The 20,608-nt window shown below is 38.6% G+C and overlaps 1 protein-coding gene across 1 annotated transcript; it reads right to left on the reverse strand.

Moving 5' to 3' along the window:
- Positions 1-392: 392 nt before the first annotated feature.
- Positions 393-14,419, reverse strand: LOC138045048 (ciliogenesis-associated TTC17-interacting protein-like). Its single transcript, XM_068891405.1, has 12 exons — positions 14,242-14,419; positions 14,076-14,143; positions 12,011-12,075; positions 10,851-10,971; positions 9,357-9,412; positions 8,653-8,742; positions 6,700-6,760; positions 5,693-5,796; positions 4,175-4,299; positions 2,878-2,957; positions 1,508-1,596; positions 393-1,040 (listed from the first exon to the last, which is right to left on the reverse strand). Exons 1-12 carry the CDS (start codon positions 14,262-14,264, stop codon positions 825-827), a joined length of 1,098 nt encoding a protein of 365 aa, XP_068747506.1. The 5' UTR covers positions 14,265-14,419; the 3' UTR covers positions 393-824.
- Between the last annotated feature and the right edge of the window lie 6,189 nt (positions 14,420-20,608).

The raw sequence follows: 20,608 nt of genomic DNA on the forward strand, positions 1-20,608 counted from the left end.
GTCGTAGGGTTCTTACAGGCAAAAATTGGCTATTTGAACCTTACGGCGCCTGCTCACTCCTCGTGCTAACATGAATGCACCAATTAGAGACGCTTTTGATTGTTGTTCACGAAAACCAATGAAAAGACACTTTGCTTCAGGGTTCCCCAGAGCTCTTCTCTCCCTCAGTCAAGAGAGGAGCTCATCTGGGGTCGAGATTGCCGCCCAATCAGCATATGTGCTATGAGTCTTTCGATCTCTTGGGTCAGACCGTCATGCTTGACACGTAAAGGTCACATTCTTGAGATTTCCTGGGCAAAGAGGCCACTTTACGTCGAACTGCTGGAGTACTGATTAAGTTGGCGTAACTTTATTCGTTAAATCTGTGATGTAAAAGTTGCGGAGTCATTTAATTCAACTACGAACAAAACTGGATATTTTTATTGAGGAAAAATGCAGTTATTTTCACAACAATTAAGACTTGATACATGCAGGAATTGACGTGGATACAGAAAGTTCAGAAATCTTTTGTGTCGTCTGTAGTGGTTTATTTGAAAATCCGATCGTTTTTTTTTATGTACAGAATTTTATTTACTATCGGCAAAAGCCTCGAAATCATAGTCCATGGAAAAAAAGACTACGTAGAGGCGATAACGATTTAATTTTAAATACATTGTTTAAGACTGATCGACTAAAAGTCAGTTAAGAAAGATAAATACTGAAAAAACGTTCGCTTCGCGTTTTGAAACTTGAAGGGCTGCTACTAATTTATCCCATGATTTCTAGTCGTTCATCATTCATGTTCATGTTGACTTGCAGTCATTAACTACGGGTGCAAAAGACCCCTACGGCATAGAAGAGGGCCGAGCGTGGCTTTGGGAAGAGCGTGCAAACGAGGGTGCGGATGGCGCAGCACTGGAAAAGGCGCCAAAAAATTCGGAGGCGAAGCCGGTGACGTCATCGGGTTTTCGAAGCAGCAAAAATTGCAGGAAGTCGGCCAGCAGGGCTCTCAATTCTGGGTGTCTCCTCATGTAAGTTGCATGATCGTCAGTCAACTCCGCCTGCAAACAAACAACACCAAGGGCAAGTTTTAAACGTAGGGCGTATGCTTAATCGTCTTGGTGGTTTTTGTCGCGACAGATAGTAGCTCGATAGTAGCGGCTCGTTCGTGTCCGTGCACTCCGGAACGAATTTGAATTCGGCAGTGTTTCTTTTTCCGGAGGGGAGAACCGGATTACGCGGAGAAAAAACTCTCGGAGCACAGTAGAGAACCAACAACAAACTCAACCCACATATGACGCCGCGACCGAGAATCGAACCCGGGCCACATTGCTGGGAGACAAGTGCTCTCACCACTGCTCCCCAGAGATAAGTGAATTGTGACATCGGCTCCTGTTTCATGCAAAAAATGTGAATCCTACGGCCAAAAAGGAAGCCTGTGGGAAATTTTCTCATACTTTCTAGTGGACAAGCGTAAATGGGACCTCAAAAATCGATGATTTAAATGAAAGGAAAAAAGTAAGACTACCTTTCGGTCTAAAAAACGTGAGAACAATTGCATATCTTCCTCCCACTTCAGAGGTTTCGCTGTTGGCGTCTCCTCGGGAATTTCTGCATCTAAATTAAAAGAGAAATAATCACTTCAATGACCGAATCACTGGTGGAAGATACGGCTCTACTTCTTATTGCTTGAAACTGGTAGGATTTACAGCCTACTCTGCCCAATAAGAACTAGACCTCAGGAGGAAAACAATGGCGTGGAGCATTCTGAAAACCTGCGAAAACACGACGCGCGCGTTCAAGTCGAGATGGGTTTCGGTTTGCTTCTTGTTGTAATCGGCTCATATGCCCAGAAATTAACCTAATCAGATGCAAGCCCAATTTTCATATCCAACACAAAGTGTTGTTTTCCGCTGGCTGTGGCACGAAAGAAGCGGAAAACGTTTTTCTCACACACATCTGGGAGTCTGGGTGCTAGTGTGCGGGGCGTATAAGTCACATGGCTTATGAGATTTCCCACTTTTCTTGTTGCCGTTCGCCATGGCTACCAGTGTAGTTCTATAATTAGCTTGGATTTCCAAAATATTGGACGACTTACAACTACTCCGTGAGCTAAGCTCGTTAAGAAGATCCCAAGTTTTAGGTGGATAGCCTTTGCTAGTTTCCAAGTTTTCAGAAAAATATCGTTTTTTAGCAAGTTTAGTTGCATTATTCACCTGGTTCCTAGCCCGTTTAAACTGCTGCCACATGGCATGATTATTTGTAGAGATCGCTTTCGTTTTAAGAAAATCTCTTCTGCGCATTCTGAGAACTCGTTAGCCACGGAGACCTCTTGTTACGAATTCTTTTTGATTTTAGAGGCCCGTGTTTGTCCATGCAGCTGACAAATAGGTTTTTCCATTGTTGCCACATATCATTTGGATCAGAGTGCGAACTAACATTCCTCCATGGCATTTGCTCGAAATCATTTAGAATTTATCGTTTTGGACGTCTCTGCGCCTCGTTAGTCCACAACAAATTTTTTTCAGCGTTTCTGATTGGCTACTACATTGCGTGACACATTGACGCGAGCAGCGTTGTCTAGACTCTTAGTAACAACGGCAAATTAGCCGGTAAGATTGCGAGATTAGCAATTGTGGTAACATTTTCATTTCTCAACTTACATTTTCTCAGCTGATGTTATACCTGATACGCTGAAACTTTGCAGGGTTACTAAAGTAAATGTGCTCTTTCTAGAGCTGGTATACATTTTAATTTTAAGTTATTATTTTCGGCCGCCATTTGGAGAAGGGTCTATTGTTTGTATTGCAAAGAGCAAGGGGACACTTCGAGACGCTTACAAAAAAGCAATCACGTGACTGAAGACTAGTGCATGGTTAACAAGAGAGGCACACGTACCTTGATACTGGTGTTCCTCTGGCAATCTCAGCAAGGTCATTGTTACTTGAGATCCAAGCTGCGTTCGTCTCGCCAGGTGGCTAACAAATTCATGACTGCAGTTAGCACTATCAGTTATTTTATTATTTCTCAACCTTAACACATCAAGAGAAGAGAGACTAGAAAGTGGCCTCTTTTCATTTTTATTCCAGTCTTCAAGGAACACCGCGGTTTATGCCGAAGACGGGAAGATCACACAGTTCGAATCCGATTCTGAATACATCGCTTGCGTCGGCGACGCCATTTTCGCAGTCGTCGATCTATGCCTTTCTTACATGTAGCAGTTCAGTTGCAACTAAGGGGGTATTGACATGAGAACGGGACGAACTCTGACCGGCATGAGTTCGTATCGGCCACCATACATTTCTTGTTATGTGTTTACATGAGACCGGTCTGATTTTGTCTCGGTTGCTGGAGCGAGACGAGAAATTCTCACACCGGTCTGAGTTCGTACTGGTCTCATGTAAATGACAACAAATCTCTGACCGGATCCAGAAATTTTAAGCTTGTATACTTTTGGGTCAGCCATATATTTAGTAGACAAAACATATCATTTCATCCCGAAACCAGGCACCAAGCATCTTGTCTCGGTTTCATGTAAACGGCTACAAAAATTTTATACCGGTACAAGTTCATACCGGTCGGATTTCGTCCCGGTCTCATGCAAATACCCCCTAATTGAGCAAAATAGTCACGGAACAGAGGAACCAGAAGAAATGAGGGCTGGCCACGACATGCCCTCACTTTGGCGCTTTGATGGTAAGGTAAGCTAAAGTCTCTTTACGAGCCTGAAGGCCCATTAAGGCCGGCGCATGAAGCGACTAGGAGTATTTACGCTCCCCCCTGGATGGGATGCTAGTCCATTGCAGGGTTACCCCCAGCATTGCGCCGGTACCCATTTATACACCTGGGTGGAGAGGGTGTCTTGCCCAAGAACGCAACACAATGTCCCCGGCCAGGCCCCGAACCCGGACCACTCGATCCGGAGTCGAGCGCACTAACAATGAGGCCACCGCGCCTCCCACATTGGCGCTTTGATGTTGACATTAAATGATGGTTTTTTACCAAAGGGGCAAACCTCTTGGAGCAAAGTAAAAAAATTAACAAACTCAACCCACCAGTGACGTCAAGTCTGGGAATCAAACCCGGGACACTTTGGTGGAAAGGTAATGATGTCACCATCCCTGCGCCAACACTGCGCTGACCCCCGCGTCAACCTTACTTTCTATTGACTGGCACCGTAACCTGCACTACCTACCCAGTGGAAAGAAAAAATGACTCCCACGTTGTCGGTGATTCTTGAACTGAGTGAACGGTTCTTTGCACGCCTGTCACGTTTACTCGCCGTGTGCCGATCTTCTGGATGGACTTACCAAGCGTTTTCTGTCAAAGCAAATCAGACAAACATGTACTGCATTTTCACAAAGCTAAACAGAAAGGAAATAACTTTTAAAAGGCAAATTTTTTTGACAGCTTGGGAGTAAAGAATAGAGAAAAAACTTACTGGTAACTAGTTTCTAAGCACAGTCTGTACTTAGAGAATTTGACTTATCGGCGAGTTTTTAATAAGGTGGTCCTAGTATGGTCCAGTTTTAAATAAAGAAAAAAAAATTACTTGTCTCCATTAAAAATGGCTTTGAAGCCAAATGTAAAATCCTAGAAAGTAAACCTGTGACAACCCTATAATAAATAAAACTGTAAATACACACTTTAAGTAGTTTCTGCCCCCAAAAAATTAAATTTGAAGTTCAAACGTTTGAGTAAAATCCGAGTTTTTAAGTTTGCTTTTGGTTTCCTGTTTTCATATCATACTGCCTTCAAAATGCACGAAATGCAGTCTCAGGTAATTTCCTGGGGGAACACGCCCCCGGAGCCCCTAGAGGCTCGCACCACGGGAGCTCGTTTGGTCTGTCCCCTCATTGGGTCGCACCCTCCTGTGAAAAAACCTTCCAACGCACCCGAAATATATACTGAAATCAATACAATAATTATTAAATTATATATTGACACTATATATACAACGTAGTTAAGAGGGTTAAGAAAAGATCATTCCAAAGGCGGACTGTTCGAGTTACTAAGAGTGTAAACGTCACCTTTTTTTCTTTAACTTATTACAAAGATAAGGCGGAGCAAGTCCTTTGACACGTTTAAAAGTCATTGCAATGTCTCTGATTTCTAATAACTGCGCGACTTGCGACCAATGCAGTTGCTTTTGTGGTGTAATATGATCGCATTTCCTTACTCCAGTTGCAATACGAGCTGCAAACTTCTGAACTGACTGTACTTGCATAATCTTTCTCTTGGTAGTATTTGCCCAAACAGAGGATGAATAAAATAGTTTGCTAAATACGAGTGCCAAAATTAATGATTACCGGTATTTAAGATTATAAAAGCTTACCTCCTGTGCAACATTTATGATTTAAATTATCTAGAACAAGCTGTGGCTGTCAGGTTTGCATTAGTATAGTTTTAACGTCTAAGGGTGACATTAAAGAAGAGTTAGGATATTCTAGTATTGGCTTAACAATGACCAGCGAATTTCACGTTTGTCCTTTAGAAGTTAACCAGTACCCATTGCAATGACAATTGTATGAACGCAAGCACATTTCATGCTTTATGGGCACAAGTCATGTTTTGAAAGTTCTATATACTCAAGAAAATTACTCAATTGCTGTTTCCATATCAACCTCTGTATCTAGTTATTCTGTTGAGTGTATAATAAATACTATTTTTACTCCTTGTACCATTGTGAATTAATAGAAAGGTTGCTGCTTACATAGGTTGATTCACAAAGACTTGTTGTTGAGTCAAATGCCACAAACGTCAAATTGTCTGGAATCCCTCTTTTGACCATGACCCTTTGCAGAAGCAAATTGGAGCCTGAAAAAAGTGTGATTTTCAGTTATGACATTTACTTGCAGCTTCGAAATTCTATAGACCTTATTCATAAATGGCGGTCACATTTATAATTCTTTTGTCCACATGCAAATTAGCCTTATCTACCAAGCCTCATTTTAGAGCAAGAATTCTTTTCAATTCACTGTATGGTATCGAGGCTTGGTAGGCTAATTTGCACTTTGACAAAAGAATTATAAATTGACCGCCATTTATGAATAAGGTCTATTTAACAAATAGATTCCATGTTGCCATGCGTCTGTTCAGTAACAGATCACACATGACATCAAAATGTGGTCAAAATGTAGCCAGGTTCTTACCACATTTTGACATCTTCTGCGACCTAATGATTGCCGCACAGGTGCACAGCAACATGGAGTCTATTTGTTTTATACAATAAAGAATTAAAGAGTTTTTAATGATGACGTCAGCTATGCGTCTGCCCTTTAAAAAATTACAGGTGAGAAGCAATCAAAATGGTTGGGTCATTGAGCTTATTATATAATTAAAATCATTGTATTTTTTTTATTTATAAGGCACAGCATTTCTTAAATAAAAACCTCTCTGTGTACTATCAAATTGTTCTGAACTCGAGTCTGTGCATCTTATAGCGACATTTTTTTGGGCAACAAAACATAATTTTTCCAAATTTCCCTAGCCAAAAACTAATAAGACTATGTTAGCCCTTGACTTTTTTAAAACTTAGTAGTTCTCTAAAGAACCAGGATGGCTCTGAAAAGAAATGTTTTATTGATCTGATACACTTCAGCCTTCATCTTCTGAAATACTAAATGATACCAGTAGCCTTCAGTTTCATTTTCAAATTGTAATTTAACAGGTGTTGCTATCCTTAAATACAAGCATTTGACAGATAGTCAAGGATGAGACCTTCAGATATAAAGCCCTGGAGATGTTCCTTCTTGTAGTATGTTTCAGTCCTCTGCGTTTCCTAAAAACAAGTTAGCCATGATTTAATATTATAGCAATATTATTATTGGTTTCCAGTAATAATATATTGATAAGTTTTACTATTTAATAATAACTGATTTCTAATTACTGTACTTATACTATTGAACAGAAAAAAAATACTGTCTGAATAAGCAAAAGGCCTCCAAATTTTTGACATGGTGTCAAAAGAGATCTGAGGAAACATTATTGAGTCTTTTGAATGAGATCTGATGGGATTTCAAATTTTGTGGCACTGCTAACTGTACAGGGTTAATGGACAACCAAAAGGGAAACCAGACTCCTAGGCAGCAATCGAACCTACAATATAATACTAGTACATGTGTACTTAGTAATCAAAGATTATGAGTGGTGTTTGACGCAGTCACTTAAATACATAATTTCACTAGCTGACTTTCAGCCTTTGTCTATTGCTAAAATCCATGCCGGTTAAGGAGGTCCCCTGTGTAAACTATGCTTTGTTGACACACTGCATGACTGAGCCAGTTCCGTAGACTCGTAGGTTTAATAGACCCAAACTAGTTACATTTATATCCTTCAAATTTTGTATTAACTGGTAATGTTTAAGTGTAAAAGCTAACTTGCTTATCGTAAACAAAATCTGTGCCACTGATTAGAGTATTTCCCTTGATGAATACAGTATTAATTTTCATAATTTGCTGTGCCTTGGTTCAGGCTCAATCTTATGGATCTTGCCTTCAGATTACTTTTCCACCAATTCCAAATAATATTTGACCGGATAAAGACTAAGCTACATCTATCTGTCGCGACTGTAACTAATCAACAAATGCAATGAAAATAGGGTTAACCTCTCAAACCCAAGGCGATTCAAAGTCCTGTTTGTTAACATATAAATAATTTAAACGAAGGACAATTCCTTCAGATTTCGATAAATGCTACAGCCAAAATCCACTGATGAAAGTACAAAATAGCAAAGCCTATGGCGCCTGAATCGAAAGAAAGATCCAGTGCACTTTAGACAAGCTTCACGTGGCCTGCTCACATGTTCACCACATGCCTGATCACGTACCAGATTCCCGACCAAGACATGCCCCTGCAAAAATCAAGCAGCGGGGCATTTTGGTGTCCTTACAGGAATGTCTTAAAAAAATTATGAATCCGCACAGGCACAACAACAATATCCTAAGACACAGGACATGCACAGGCCTGTTTTTTTTTTTTTTTTTTTTTTTTTTTTTTCATGTAATTCATGATTACGCTCTTTTCCTGCTTACTTGTTTACAACAGAAAATTAGTGAGGTTTCAAGCAAAATTACCCCGACTTCACCTTCATGCAGATAAAGTTATTACAAAAGGGCCAACAACCACGAAATGGACTATTATGTAGTTTCACATAACATTTTAAATTTGATTCACTAAAGCCGAGGACTCCAGCCAGCAATCTGGATGTCACAGAGACACCACAGACCCCAAGTTGTGGAATCATCCTCCACTTACTAGGGAAACGGACTCTCTTTCAGTGTTTTCAGGTCAGTTGTAATATTGCTACAATGTTACTACATGTAAACTGCGCTTCAATATTTATCAGGGCAGAGAGACTAATAACAATTTAATGACAACTCATTTACAGTGCCAGTATACACAAACAAGAGCAGAGCATGCCTGAAAAATGTCGTTCACTAGCCTTGACCAGTCTGTCATTATGAGAAGAAAAACAGAACAGTTCATGTACTTGAGACCCCGGGACCCAGGGCACAGCTTTTCTCCTACATGGACATGTTGGTTGGTGAATTTCATCATTATGTAGTCATCCAGATCACAATATGTAACCAGGCTCTCAAAATTTTTTATAAAAAGTTGTATTTGCTGTAAATAATATTATAAATAATATTATACTGTACATGTACGACATACCTCTCCCTGTGAAACTGTCTTCTTGACTGAATAAATTCCATCTTCACTGAGTGAGATCAGAGTTTTCTTATCCAATGGATTATCAGGTATCTAAACCATAATGCATTAGAGAGAGAGAAGAATCACAGGTCTGTGATTACTAGTAACATTTTCAATGAATTTTCTCTCCAGTTAAGCACCTAAGCCTAACCGTAACCCTTACCCAACACCCCTCAAAGAATGTTGACATCAATTCTCAAATTGTGATCCAAAAAAGTGTTTGACTCCTGACACGTAACATAGTCCCACAAAAGAAAGACAATAAATCAAAAACAGCTGAATTTTTCTTTCCACTACAAACTACACGTACCACATACATTTATTTTGACCAGGATTGCTTGAAGAAAAAGCAGACAATTTTGGGTAGAAGACGACTGATGTTAAAGGTACAGTGTAAGTTGAGTCCACTGCTAGATGTAACCTCTTCCAGAACTCCCTTTTATGCATTGTTTAGGATAAACTGAAAAGACCTTCCTTGACTATTTATTATCCCATAAGGACATGGTAAAATCATGGTAATCAGTCGTCTGCAACCTCATCATCATCTCCATCATGCCTGCATCATGGCAACCAACGACTATCCGTTAACCAGTCAAACCCCACTCGGACATTGTCATTGTTAGCACTATCATAATTAATTTTTGTCAATAATAGGCAACACACACCTTGACATATTCATAATGAGTCTGTTCAAATGTCTGAAGAGATCTTCCAACATAAGCTGAAATATTATAAAAGATTAAACCATTAACCTGGTGTAACCCTCTATGAAGCCATAAAACCCAGCTTTGGAAAGATATCAATAATAATCACTCAACAGGGTTCTCATTATTTTCAGTCATAACACTGATCTACTTGACAGGGGCAATTTTAAAGCCATAACACTTAGAAGTTACAACCGTGACATGTGTTACAGGTTGAATTGAGAACTCTAATTGTGAGTTATCCAACTTAAACCCTCTTTGAAGACACCACGCCTCAAAAGCAACTTGAAAGTCGAGACAGTATGTTTTGAAAAAAATGGACCCCTATATGTTCTTTTCTTTAGCTGCCATTCACTTTGGGGGGGAAAGAGATAGATACAGTGTACTTACTTAGCTTCAACTCTCACTTTATTTTCTTACATTCATCATTAATTATTTTGTCAATTTTCCTGTCCCAAGAGTCTCTCCCTCTCAAAGGGGAAATGAGGTGATGACTTTAGGGGTTACATGATGTTTGCATGTCCTCCTTTTTTTCTTTCTTAATCATCAGTAATTTAAAGAAAACGACAAAACTTTTGAGATTACAAGACATGTTTCGACAGAAACTTCTGTCATCTTCAGTTGATTAATGTACAAAGCATTAAGTTGAATTTATAAGTAGGAAAAAGTGCTAGTATGCCAGTAACAACGGAATGTACATAAAACGTGACAATGTGAGAATTTATGTACATTCCGTTGTTACTGGCATAATTAGCACTTTTTCCTACTTATAAATTCAACTTAGCGCTTTGTACATTAATCAACTGAAGATGACAGAAGTTTCTGTCGAAACATGCCCTGTAATCTCAAAAGTTCTGTCGTTTTCTTTAAATTTCTGACAGTCTTGCCTGCTGATATCAAGATCCTTTGGAAACATCATTCACGATATAGCGGTAAAGTATCATAATCATCAGTATTGCCAATATTGTGTGTGTGCAGTTTTTTGTAATGTAGATGTAACTTTTCTAAGTAATGTAAGCAAGCAAAATAGAGTACTGTATTTAGTAAATATAGCTTAAGTGATCTGTTTCGTAAGCAAAGTACATGTAAGAAGTATTGTGATCATGTACGTGTGTGTACCTACGGTTTTTGTCTATTAATTTAAAAAAATAAAAATAAATAAAAAGAACTGCTGGTGTGAGATACAATCAATTATTTTATTGTATTTGTTCCTTTTGTTTTGACAAATTTGTATTTGCTATAAGAGGTAAGAGCTGCTCTTCCTATTTTGAATGAAATTCCCCTTAAACATCATGCAGAAAAAAATGATGAGAGATTAATAATAATTGACTAATTTATTAGCACTGATCAACTGATTAACTGACAGTCAGCAAAATGCCATCCTGCAGTGCAAGGTTTACACATGGGTGCCAACAAAAAGGTATTATTGATCTTGCATTATCAAACATCATCAACCTGTTACAGATGTCCCCATTGGTAACTGATCCACAATTCCATGACTATTAGCATGGACTAGGTAACACGGTTCCTCTCGCCATGTAGCATTCTCTACTGTTATGTTCATTTCACCTATTTCCTTGAGTGACAAAAAAAAATAATTCTGTTACAAGACCTTGCTTGGATACAGGGAAGAGAAAAGAGGAGAAATAAGTAATTTTGTATTCCAAGGATTAATGCCATCACCAAAGGAACGCTGAGCTGCCTCCGCAACAAGAAAATCATCTGCTGATTGTTTTCTTGGGCATGTCCAAGAAATACCCCTTCTCCCCTAAAGTTGTGTTTATTGTGAACTGTGGTATCTTAAATTACTTGTCACTAATAGTCAGAGCCCCGTTGTTTAAAAGGCAATTAACGCTAATCCCAGATTAAAAATTAACGAACGAGTTTATTTCTCTATAATTTCCCAAATGCTGCTCAACGCTGATATTTGGCAAAAAGTTACATTATGAGAAGTCAATCTTGAATAACAAAATTAAGCAAAAGAGACTTTCACCAAAAAGTTGAAAATATGAAACAAAAGTCTACGCTAATTGTGGATTAAGTTAATCAGCTTTCGGGTAAAGCATAAACACTGCATGACTGTGTCATAAGATTGCGCAGTGTTGCAGATTTGTTTCAATAACTATTATGACCACATTTCTCACCTCCTGCCCGACCTTAAAGGTCCTAGGAGAGTAATTCCTCTGGCCTTAATGCAACAAGATTAATGTTTTGTTGGTGGTTTTACCCCATTCAGATGAGAATTCTTCTGTCTTGCATACATACGAGTATATTAATCCTTAATTGACCACTCTCTGTTGGGGCTTTTCAGGGCCAATGACACACAGCAGAACAGACCAACAACAACAACTGTTGAGAATCCCAACTAGCCGGAGGCAAACCAGTCGGCTATTTATGACTGCAGCCAAGAATTTGAACCAGGAACTACCAATACCAGGAGTCAAATAAAATGAGTTGTCAGAATGGGTCTTGAACGCAGGATTTCTGGATCTTTAGGCAAGTGGCCTAACCACTGGGATACACTTCATGGACTGACTTAATGTATCGTTACAATGATACTGCAAGGTTTGCCTCAGATAGATGGCTAGTCACTAGTGAGAACTTTGAATACTTACCCTGCCAGTCTGAGAGGTGGTAACCAATGAGTCTGAAAAAGTTAGCCAGTCCCATATTTCATCACCTGTCAGAAAAAAATATACATGTACAGAAAATCACATGAGTACAATTTGGTACTGATAAACCCCTAGATAAGTGCTCCAATTTGAAAACATGCAAAATGGCAAATTTTAGCTGGAAAAGGTCCATTAGTTTGCCTAAAATTAAAGTCAGAAATAATTATAAATATTAAAATGAAGGATTTCAACAAATTTCAAGTTGACGGCAGCTGGTTCGCATGAAGAAACTGACTGTTGTCATTGTCAGCATGAATTTTAATCTTAGGTTTGAAAGCATCTGTCTTTCAATACATCAATCCAGGGAATAAAGAAGCAGACTTTGTTTGAAATAGTTGATATTTTTCATCACCTGTCAGTACTGAAATGACAGACAAAATTTAAACGATATTGACACAGAGCTGCATTTTAATGGCGATATTTGTGAGGAAATCTAATTTCATAAAAGCCTTTTGTTCTTTCTTTTAATTTTAAGCTCATCATCATGTTTTCTTTCTCATGTAAATCTACGCTTGAAAGCAAAAAAAAAACAAAGATCTTTTGGGCAGAAAGATTTTTACATTTAACGTTACTTTTCTTGCCCAGAAGTCTATTGTGAGAAAGTAAGATCATATAAAAAAATTAATTGACGTATCATATGCAAATAAAGTAGATAACATAACTAAATGGGCTTGTACCAATTTATTTGAAATTTTTGTTGAAAGCAGTTCCTGTCACTTGGAGATTAATGCAACAAAAAAAAATAAAATTATTTCATTTGCAGTTTTATTCAGCCTTGTTATTATTAATGGGGACAGAGTTTTTCAGCAAGTGATTAACCCATTGACTCCCAGGGGTTCCCCATTGACGAGTAAAATACTCTGGCGTTAGACAGGTCGGATTGGGGGTCAAAGGTATTATTATTATTATCATTATTTATCAATACCTTTACAAACTCTGAGCCATGCAATAAAGCAGAATCTTAAATTTATTATTATTGTTATTATTATTATTAGTATTATTATTATTATTATTATTATTATAATTATTACTATTGTTATAATAATTATTATTATTATCATTATTACAATTTAAATCCCCTTATCATGTTTATCACTGTATTTTTTTGGGTAACCGAAACCTATTTAATAATGGCAGTCTAAACTTCCTGAAAGAGAATCCATGTCGCTTTAAGTACTGTAGAAAATACTCGTTCTTCAGACAAAATATGAACACTTATTGAAAAACACTCTGATCTGTGGCTGATTGAAACACAAGACACAGCAATTTATTAAAATAAATAGTGCTAAACAAAAAGAATGTGAAGCTTTCAACACAGCAGCTCTGATTTTAAAAATAAAAGTGAAAATAAGAACATAAAACTACATTACTGCCATGGATCTCTGTTGCTTTAACAACTTACAGGTCATTATCCAATTTCTACTTTTGCACAGGCGGTTTCTAAGACTTTTTACAGGTAACCTACCTGACTATTGTCTAAAAATAAGTAAACTTGACACATGTATGCTGGCGAAAAATGTCAATGAAATTAATCTTCCAATAAAATCCTTCAGGCGAATCAATTTGGGATGTAACAGAAATCGTGAACGAAAATGGTACTTTGTTTCCACAGCCGGGTAACCTTACGAAAATGTTCACTCTTTTAAGTAGAGAAATAACTTAACTTAGTTTCATAAAACTAATTTCAAGCTTATTAACACATTGGCGTAAAAATCCATCCTTATCCAGATTGCTGAGGCAAGAAATTTTGAGTTAACTGTTGGAATTAGCAATATGCATTGTTACCGTTTGCAGAACTTATCAAAGATTTCGTGAATTTTCAAACAGTTCAAGGCAATCTTAACTCTCTAGCTCTCTGACTAACAAGCGATCCAGAACCGAAATGGCGTCAAAAGGCGTGTAAACGTATTAACAGTATATATTAAAAGACAAATTAAAAGTTGTACAAAATTATTTCTTCATTTAAATTACAAAAGATTTCTTTCTAGGAAAACATTCAGCAACTCACCGACGCTTGAAATGAATCCGATCGCTTGATCGTTCGCCTTCGCCGATGGAGCGGTCGAATTTGTCAGGCTAAAAATAGGACATATTCCATTGAATCCAAGACCGTCTGCATATCAACCGAAAAGAACGTGTTTAAGTGGCAAGTTACCGCCAAATTGCAGCTTTACCTGTGACCGTTTGTCGAATCCATTGAAAGCGAAAGTAAAGCCTTCCTTGTCGCGGTCAACAAGTCGAAATATTACCCTCCATAGCACCAAAACTGAGGAAGAGATAACAAGGACATATTGACACTGCAAGAGCAGCGAGCACCTTCATCATATCGATAACGAATTCCCGCGCGAGAATGACATTCGTTGCCTTGACAACTGACTACGTCAACGAAGTGACAGCCTCTCAAATTTTTAGAATTAAAAAGTTCCTGAATAAACATTTAAACTATATTGAGGTTTACATATCAAAGAGAAAAGAGGGTATCTCAAAGCTTAACATGTTACGTAATGTTATTCATTTATCAATTCCCCATGCCCTCTCGGCTATTTGCCTGTCGAAAAGGTCGAGAAATTCTCACGATTCTCACATGAACTTCACGCGCTTACACCCTGGACAACAGAAACAGTTCAGAAAACGCGAAATACAAAGTGCTAGTTTCGATATTTAAAGAGATATTAAGCCGTCAAATGATTTACGATTTTTCCGACATACCAGCCGGTAAGTACATTTTAATCACTCGATCGACATTCAAAATTGACAACTGGCTGTCATAATAAGTAAGCCGTCTTTTAGCGATCAGATAGTGTTTCAAGGGATATTGAGTTATTTCCCAACATGTTGTCTTTTCTAAAAGTTGCAAGTGTGTTTGATTAAGCAAAAAAAAAGGTCTTTAATTAAATATGCTTTAGCTGAAGATTTTTGGATTTCCAATAGTTGCTCTCATGAAAAGATAGAGAAAATCTGTTAAACGCAAAGGGTATTTGTACGGTGGCCCGCAAGAATGAGTGTCACACATGTTTTCGTGATCGGTTTTCCCGCTTACAATTTTCAAACACGAAGTTTCCAGTTTGCAAACTGAAAATGTCGAGTTCGTGAACTTCGTTTTTTTGTAAACTCAAAATTTCGAGTTTGAAAATTGTAAGCAGGAAAACTGATCACGACATGCCATGTCCCTTACGGGCCACCGTATATTTGAGTTTAAGTAGGCCTTTTCACAAATATCCGAATATCTTTTGAGATATTTAGAAGTTTCCGCGATATTTACAAAATTTTAGAAAATTTTAAGATATTTAGAAAAATGTATAGCTTTTTTTGGCTGTTTTGCAGCTTTTCCTCGCCATTTTCTTGACAGCTAGAAATAATGCACTTCCGCAGTTTCCCACTTGAGAAGTAGAGGTAGAGCGGATATTTGTATTAATAGGAAGGATTGTTACTCATAGTCATAGTCTTCATACACACGATAGACAAACCAACTTTTTAACCCATTAGTGAGAAAACATTAAACTTTGCATCCATGTTGTTTCCAAAGTTGCTTTATTTCCATACTACTAATGGGGTGATGTAGCTGATCTACTAGTGTAGACAATATATTTGTCCCGCTGGGCAAAATTTTGGCCTACGGGATTCAAAATGGGCTTATTTTAAAACAAAAATACGAGATATTTCGAGATATTTAGAGGATTTTTTGAGATATTTAGAAGAATTTTTGGGATATTTTGACAATTTTTGGAGAATACCCGAAAGATATTTAGGCGATTTCAAGTGATATTTGTGTAAAGGCCTAGTTTTGAGGATTCAAAAAGTAAAGTTTTCAGTCTTCATTCAGTCTGACTTTTGCAGCCGACTAGTGTCAGCGGTGTTTGCATCATGAGAGGTATGATCAGAGATTAAAATATTCGTTGTGAGCGCGCGTTGTCAATCCACCGGGACGACACCTTCGTGAAGACGACACCGGGACTGTTTCTGGCGCGCATGCTTTCTGAACGACATTGCAGCTTTACAATTCCCGCCGGTATTCCCGCCAATTTCTCTACTTTACTATAACGACACGGCAGACAGCGAAGCCAGGTCCGCAGTCATCCATCGATGAATTAGTTTTAGGATTATTGGAAAACCCTAATTTTCAAGACGCGCTCGATAGAACGATAAGAGGAATGCATCGAAGCCCTTCTGCACGACATTCCAAACATACTTTAGGTTTTCATGGTTTTCTCACTTTGACATGAATTTTGAAACATGTGGCAAAATGGGACCATGATTAAAAATCAAACTTTCCATAATTCATTGGGGCAAACAACATTGTACACTCGTCTTACTTCAGCGAAGGTTCTTCTAAGTGCATGACTGATGTATAACCTGCAACCTGAATGCCCGTGCTGCCCAACCTTAACCCACTTACCACATTTGTTGTGTGGAGCTGCCACTTAGAGCTTAGAGCAGTGCTTTAAAACAACCGCTTGGTCTTGGGTGAAGCTAAATCGCGTGGGTGGGTGGTGGGTCGTGTTTGTTTGAAGAAAAAAAAGGATATATATTAGCTCCCTCAGTGCTCGGTCCAAATTTGTCTTAGGAATTGTCTGTTTCGAGAATTTCCAGTTGTTGATACAAAAAAAGGGGTTAGGGTTAGGGACCCATGATCCACCCACCCACGCCGATTAGACACTCTCCTTGGTCTTAGGCTACGCTATGTTGACCAGCCAGTAAGGCCGAATCAGCATTGAATCTTGATCTTTGTAACACCTGGTTTAACCCGCAGCCCTTTTGCCGCGGTGTAAATAAACAATTTGTACAAAACAAAACAAAAAAAGGCCGAATCAGCTCGTGTTATTCGTCAAGTGTAAAGACGGGACGAACTATATAACGTACAATCCGCAACACAGTCAAAGCTCTTTATGAAAATGTATACAAACATAGTCAAAATGCCCAAGTAAGCATCTTAACTAAGTACAACTTAAAAGGCCCGAAATAGGGCTGGTGCAGTGAAGGTGTCTGCCATTTTTGTCACCAGAGCCTCCGATCGACCCAGGGCTCTGGGAAACTCTATGAGAACATGCGGCGTAGGGTTCTTATCCTTGGATTTCACATGACGTCACGGCCGCCATGTTGGTGTCCCGATCCAATCCTCCGGGAGTTGAAAGCTATTATTATGCTAACGTCTCCTTTTGTTTTCGTTGAAAAACATGGCTGTTGATCACGTGAGTGAAACCCAAGAATAGTCCAAACATTATGGCGCCTGCTCACTCCTCGTGCTGTCATGAATGCACCAATTAGAGATGCTTTTGATTGTTGTTCACGAAAACCAATGAGAAGATACTTTGTTTCAAGGTTCCCCGGAGCTCTTCCCTCCCTCAGTCAAGAGAAGAACTCTGGGGTCGAGATTGAGGTGTCTGGCTGCTTGAAAAAGAAAACAGTCTAACCTCCGTCCGCCCGCCATTTTGGTGGATGAATTACGCATACTCTTTGGAAGTGTCAGTGTCCAGATAGGAGCGCGTGTTCATAACATATTCGTTACGTAATCATAACGTATATTTCTGTAGGGGGTCATCAACGTGAATAATTTGGGGTTCATAAAGTATAGATGACGCATTGAATAAACTTTTGCTCTTCGGCCATCGTGGTTTAATTAAGAATAAAATACAAACAGTGACGATAAACCTTTTTAAAAAGCGCAGTTCTTATTAACTTGACGTTTCGAATGCTTCTCTACATACTTTCTTCTCAAAGTCAAAAGTAACGGTTATATTTTCACAGTTTTCTTATATACGAAATAAAGAGATCTGGGTACTATAGATCTTAAACTAACAAGAAAGCACTGACAAGTGTGGACTATTCCTAATATAGTACAACTTCTCACTGATAACGTTTGAATTTGTGGAGGGCTTTAGCTCCTGTAGCTCCTGAATATGCAATGTCTCTTCTATTACAATGATTTGATGTTGTGTCCGGTCATTGTGATATAGTTTATGACGCATGTAGCTCCGCGCCCGCGCGCCTTCCGCGGAGCACCATGGGTCAGAAAATATGGTAACTCAAATTCGGTTTTGAAATCGTACGACCGTACACCCCTCCAATGTGACCAGTATCACATGGTATCGCGGACTCAAGTTTAGAGCTCATCGAGGCGGCCATACTCCAGCTACATTCGCCCTTGTCACACGGCGGCCATATTGTCCCGGGAGACCAAGAAAGCTTTGTTTTACCACGCCAAGCCTCACCCCCATGGTTTCCACTGCGAGGCTTGGCGTGGTAAAACAAAGCTTTTTTGGTCTCCCGGGACAATATGACCACCGTGTGACAAGGGCGAATGTAGTTTAATTAAAGCGTACATCTGGTATTGGACATCCATGTTACATGTATGGTCAATTGACACCATTTTGGTCTTCGTTTTCTTTTTGTCATAAATGGCGTTCCATACTATTAACCACCTCATAAGTTTAGCAATCTGCACTTTTGTCGTCGAGACAGGTCGACAGAGAATGTGTCGCCTACCAAGTTGACTCAAACAATTTTCACAAATTTCAAGAGACTGTCCTATTATATAAAGATCCTCGACCTTTGACACTCGACCAAAAGACTACAACGGCAATGTTTTGGTGCACACCAATTGTTCCTTAGACGCAACATGTAGCTCATCAAAACAACAGAAAAGCCATTATGAACAACACCCTTCGTTTTGTCTTTAAAGGGGCACTGTCATTTGCTGTTTTTAGGTCAAAAATGGGTAAAAATCTAAATAAGTACTTTAGGTCACACGTACAACATTCCTGACAACCCACTGACAAGATATGAAATATATTTATGGCACAAATGATTTTTGGTGTCTTTCTGAAGACACAAACGTGAAAAAAACTGGGTTTTTCAAGTTTGAATCCATTTCAATCCTCTCCATCCTTGGATGCAAACAACAAAGAATAGCTTCAGAGCACTTCAATGGTCATTGGCAACAAAACTACAGCATTATTTTTTGGTTTTCATAGATGCAAGGACGTCTTTTAGTGTTTTGAAGTTTGACTAACAGCGTTACACTGCACCTTAGTGAAACCAATGTTTTGCTCTTAAGGAGCACTTAAAAATACCTGTGACCAGTGCTTCAGTTTTTCATGTATAGTAATATTTACATAAATACTCAGTTAGTATGCACAATTGTATTTAAAGAATAAGCTGAATGCCTCTGAATTCTGTAAGTGAGATTTTACTTTTTGTATTCCATGAAATTAAAAACTACAGTCTAATAAGAACTAAAATTGCCTAAATTTGTGTGAATTACCGTTTATGAAAGAACCTGTCTACGCTAACTAGGGGAATTGAAGGTTCTTTTGTGGGCTTTCAACTGTACACACAATTAAAGCTAAAATATAGTGTTTTCAGATGACTTGTCAGTTTTTCACCATAATAACCTTCTTTCTTATTGCTATGGTAACCTGGCATGGTTACCTCCAGGTGGTTTTCATGTTACGTCATCGCCGCCACATTGGTGGACCAAAACAAAAGATTCCTTATTTATACACAAGAAATTGTACATTACATCGTTGTTATCTGTGTCTCTAGAGATTGGTTGCAAACCATCTATCGGACGCATTTCGTTAAGCAATTATTGTTGTCTCACATGTTACCACAACAGTTGTTTTGTGATACAGTGTTGCAGGAGCCAATCGTTCTAACAAGTGCAGTTTCTGTGTTGAAACTGGTTTGAGCCATCTTCGACTCGTTCATGCGAGCAAGCTGCAAATAATACGGATAAGGGGTAAATTTAAATTAAGTTCCATGGAAATTCATAGAAACTAGTTTGCGAATAAAAGAAGATTGATAGACGGTCTCTCTCTCTCACTCTCTACCGGTAAGTCGAGAAATGATTTCGCTAAATAACGTTTAAGACAGCTCAGGAAGGCAAAAATATAGCACAGGGCTCAACTGACACTAATTTCCATTTTTTATTAAGGTACTTAACGAAAATCACAGCCGCCGAAATATACTTCTCTAAATTTTTTTAAACACAGATTAACCTCAAGTGTCGGTGGTGAGGCTTACGTTCTCTACAAAACTTTGAGGTTAAGCTCCGTCCACACGAGCACTTAGTTATGCGGCAATTTTAATTTGACAAATATAATTTATTTTCCCGTATAAATGGACAGCAAATATTTGCCGAATTATTTATCTGTAAGAACGAAATGACTTTGGACACCAGACATAAACGAAAACTAACGAAAGAAGATGGCACCTCCCACACACACAGCCATCCTGTTGTGACGAGAGGTTCTTCCATTCTGCAATATTTGTTCCATTTTATATGCGATGAGGCCTCCACACGAACTTGAACAAATTTTCCCGAGAGGGAATTTTAATTTGTCGCATAAAACTTTCATACGTGACTTGAAATTTGGGCACGTTTTGTTATAAAACTAGCCATTGAAAATGTCCCAAAATTTGTCACATAAAAATTGCTCGTGGTCATTTCGCAATGCTAAAACGCAGGTACAGACTGCCTAAACTCCCTGAAATACAGCGATACTTTTGAAAGGCAACTCATATAACTCTTCGAAACGGAGG

Source organism: Montipora capricornis, chromosome 1, assembly GCF_036669925.1.
Source record: "Montipora capricornis isolate CH-2021 chromosome 1, ASM3666992v2, whole genome shotgun sequence".
NCBI lineage: Eukaryota > Metazoa > Cnidaria > Anthozoa > Scleractinia > Acroporidae > Montipora > Montipora capricornis.